The sequence below is a fragment of the Psammomys obesus genome, unplaced genomic scaffold (assembly GCF_907164565.1).
Source record: "Psammomys obesus unplaced genomic scaffold, mPsaObe1.curated_primary_1811, whole genome shotgun sequence".
In the NCBI taxonomy this organism is placed as follows: Eukaryota; Metazoa; Chordata; class Mammalia; order Rodentia; family Muridae; genus Psammomys; species Psammomys obesus.
The window spans coordinates 1-2,403 of NW_026587818.1; the positions used below are offsets into that span (position 1 = coordinate 1).

The following is a 2,403-nucleotide window of genomic DNA, read 5'->3' on the forward strand; positions in this document are numbered from 1 at the left end:
GTCAGGTCAGCATTGAAGAAGCTCCAGAGGATGGTCTTCGCCCAAATCCTCCCTAGCAGGCTCAAATGCTAAGTCAAAAGGGGCTCCCTGGCATTAGCTATTATCTTGTGCATCTGCTTAGCTGAAATAAAAACTAATATTGCAGCAACTGGGCTAAAAGCCTAGAGAGACCCTAAAAATGAATAATAGTTCTCCTTGGCTTACTGATGGTACTCAGATCCCATTATAAAAAGATAAATCTATAAGATAGAAGGGGTCATGTCTGGAAGACCCAACATTGGGTCTTCAAATGATCATGGGAAAGGGGGAAATGAGAGACCAAAAAGATTAAAAATTAGCAGCTATTGGTTAAGGCCTGAACTATGTGGGTGGAGAAGTCTAGTAATGCCCTGAGGGGAAGGACCGCCTTACTGCATTCTTTCCCCACCTACTAGAGATAGCAGTTGCTAGGAAACTGGCCCATCCCCCTAGGGAGGGACACCAGGTCATTATGTTCTGGGGACCTTCCTATAGCCAATCTATTCAAAATGTAGCATTTTGACCAATAGATGCTTGCCAGGCAGGAATTGCCCCTGCCTTGGGAATGCTGGGAGGGACCAGAATCTATATATCACCCAACTAACCTGGGCATGGTGTGTTCAGCTCCCACCGCTTTGGCGGTGGGTGTTGTGGGCCCAAGCTGCAGCTTGTAATTTACAATAAAAAGACCCTCATGTGTTTTGCAATGGAGTCGATTCCTGTAAATCTTTTGGGGGCTCACAAACTGGGTATAACATAACTAATGAAAATTAAAAGAAATAAAAATAAAGAAATAAAAAATAAACTTAATTGACTAGGATAATCTCTTGACTGGACAAAGAGCCCAATGAATTTATTCGATTGTGCTTTCACAGCAGAGCAACTTGGAAGTTAACACCTGCTTCAGCTACCAGAGCCTTGAGACAAAAAAGCAGTGAAAGTCAGGAGGGTGGGGCTGGGGGGAGAAGAGACAGGACCATTTCAGGAGGATCCTAGGGATGCCCTGTTCCTAGGAAGAACTCAACTAACTCCCTTGGGCACTCAGAGGAAAGCCCAAACTAACTATCCCCAGCCCAAGCAGCCCAGAAACCATAGGCGCCTCTGAAGATTGTGCAAGTCTTTTCCTCCCCTGCCAGCTCGGTGGCATGTTTCTAAAATCCCCATCTGCACAACATAAACAGGGAACTCGCAGCAAAAAGGCTCGGCGGTGCAAATTCCAGCTTCCAGCCAAGGGCGGGAGAATCTCTGCTGCTGCGCGGCCAGTGCCAAGTTTCCAAGTGACCCCGCGCCCCTCCACGCCCTTCTCCTCCCACTGCAAAAGGGAGAGAGAAGGCGGAAGGAAAGACCCCCGCTCCAAGAGAATAAAGAGTAGGGGAGGGGGGACGTTGAAGCAGAGGCCCGGGCTCTAAGAGTTCTGCATTCGTGGTGAGAAGGCGCCTGGGCGCCCACTTTCCGAGCCCCGGGTGCAAGCGTCCTCAGAGGAACCCAAAGGCCAAGTTCTCTCGGGTGGGGTGGGGGAGGGGTTTTCGCGAGGCGCAGCGCAGGCGCAGTGTGCGCCTCCATTGTGAAGCGTGGCAGAAGTGCCATTGCGATGGCAACAGCCGCCAAAGGGAAAAGGCTGAGCAGCCTGGGAGGGGTGGGCGGTGGCAACGGGAACCCGCTTCCCGGGCGCGGTGGCGGCGGCCATGGCTCGGCTAGCTGACTACTTCAGTGTGGTAGGCCGAGACCAGGAGAAGCCAGGTAGCGGTGTGGGGAAGGCGCCACCCCCGGGCTCCGCCTCCGCCCTCGACTCCGCCTCCGCCCCGGGGTCCGCCTCCGCCCCCACTAGGCTCCGCCTCCCTCCTCCCCGGGCTCCGCCTTCACTTACCAGGGTTCCGCCTCCCTCCGCTTCCGGGCCCCTCCCCGTCCCCACCCCGAGCTCCGCCTTTGTTCCCCGGGCTCCGCCCCCGCCAACGCTAGGATCCGCTATTGCTACCGCGGGCTCCCCCTCCCTCCTCCGCCGGGCTCCTCCCCTGTCCACGCCCCTGGCTCTGCCTCCGCCCCTTGGGCTCCGCTACTCCCCCGCCTCCGCCTCTGGGCTCCTCCTCCGCCCCCAGCAGCCATCCATTGGGCCAGGTGGTGCTGGGCCTGGCATCGAGGCTGGGAGGAGGGGAGGAGAGAACCATCTTGTTACATATTTTCAGTTATAATTTTCTTTTTCCTTTCTTTTCTTTTTTCTTTTTCTTCCTTTTTTTTTCTTTCTCTTTCCTTTTTCTGAGCCAAGGTCTTACTATGTAGTCCTAGATGTACTTGAATTATCTATATAGATGACACTGACACTCATAGAGACCCACTTGTTTCTGCTTTCCAAGTGCTGCAATTAAAGTTGTGCGCTTGTGTGTACAC

General features: G+C 53.6%; 1 protein-coding gene across 1 annotated transcript; it reads left to right on the plus strand.

Annotated features, from left to right (window-relative positions):
• Positions 1 to 1,703: 1,703 nt before the first annotated feature.
• LOC129674196 (uncharacterized) lies at positions 1,704 to 2,133 on the plus strand (the record flags this gene model as incomplete). Its single annotated transcript, XM_055604076.1, has 1 exon — positions 1,704 to 2,133. A coding segment is annotated over exon 1 (430 nt), but the record flags the coding sequence as incomplete, so codon positions are not given.
• Between the last annotated feature and the right edge of the window lie 270 nt (positions 2,134 to 2,403).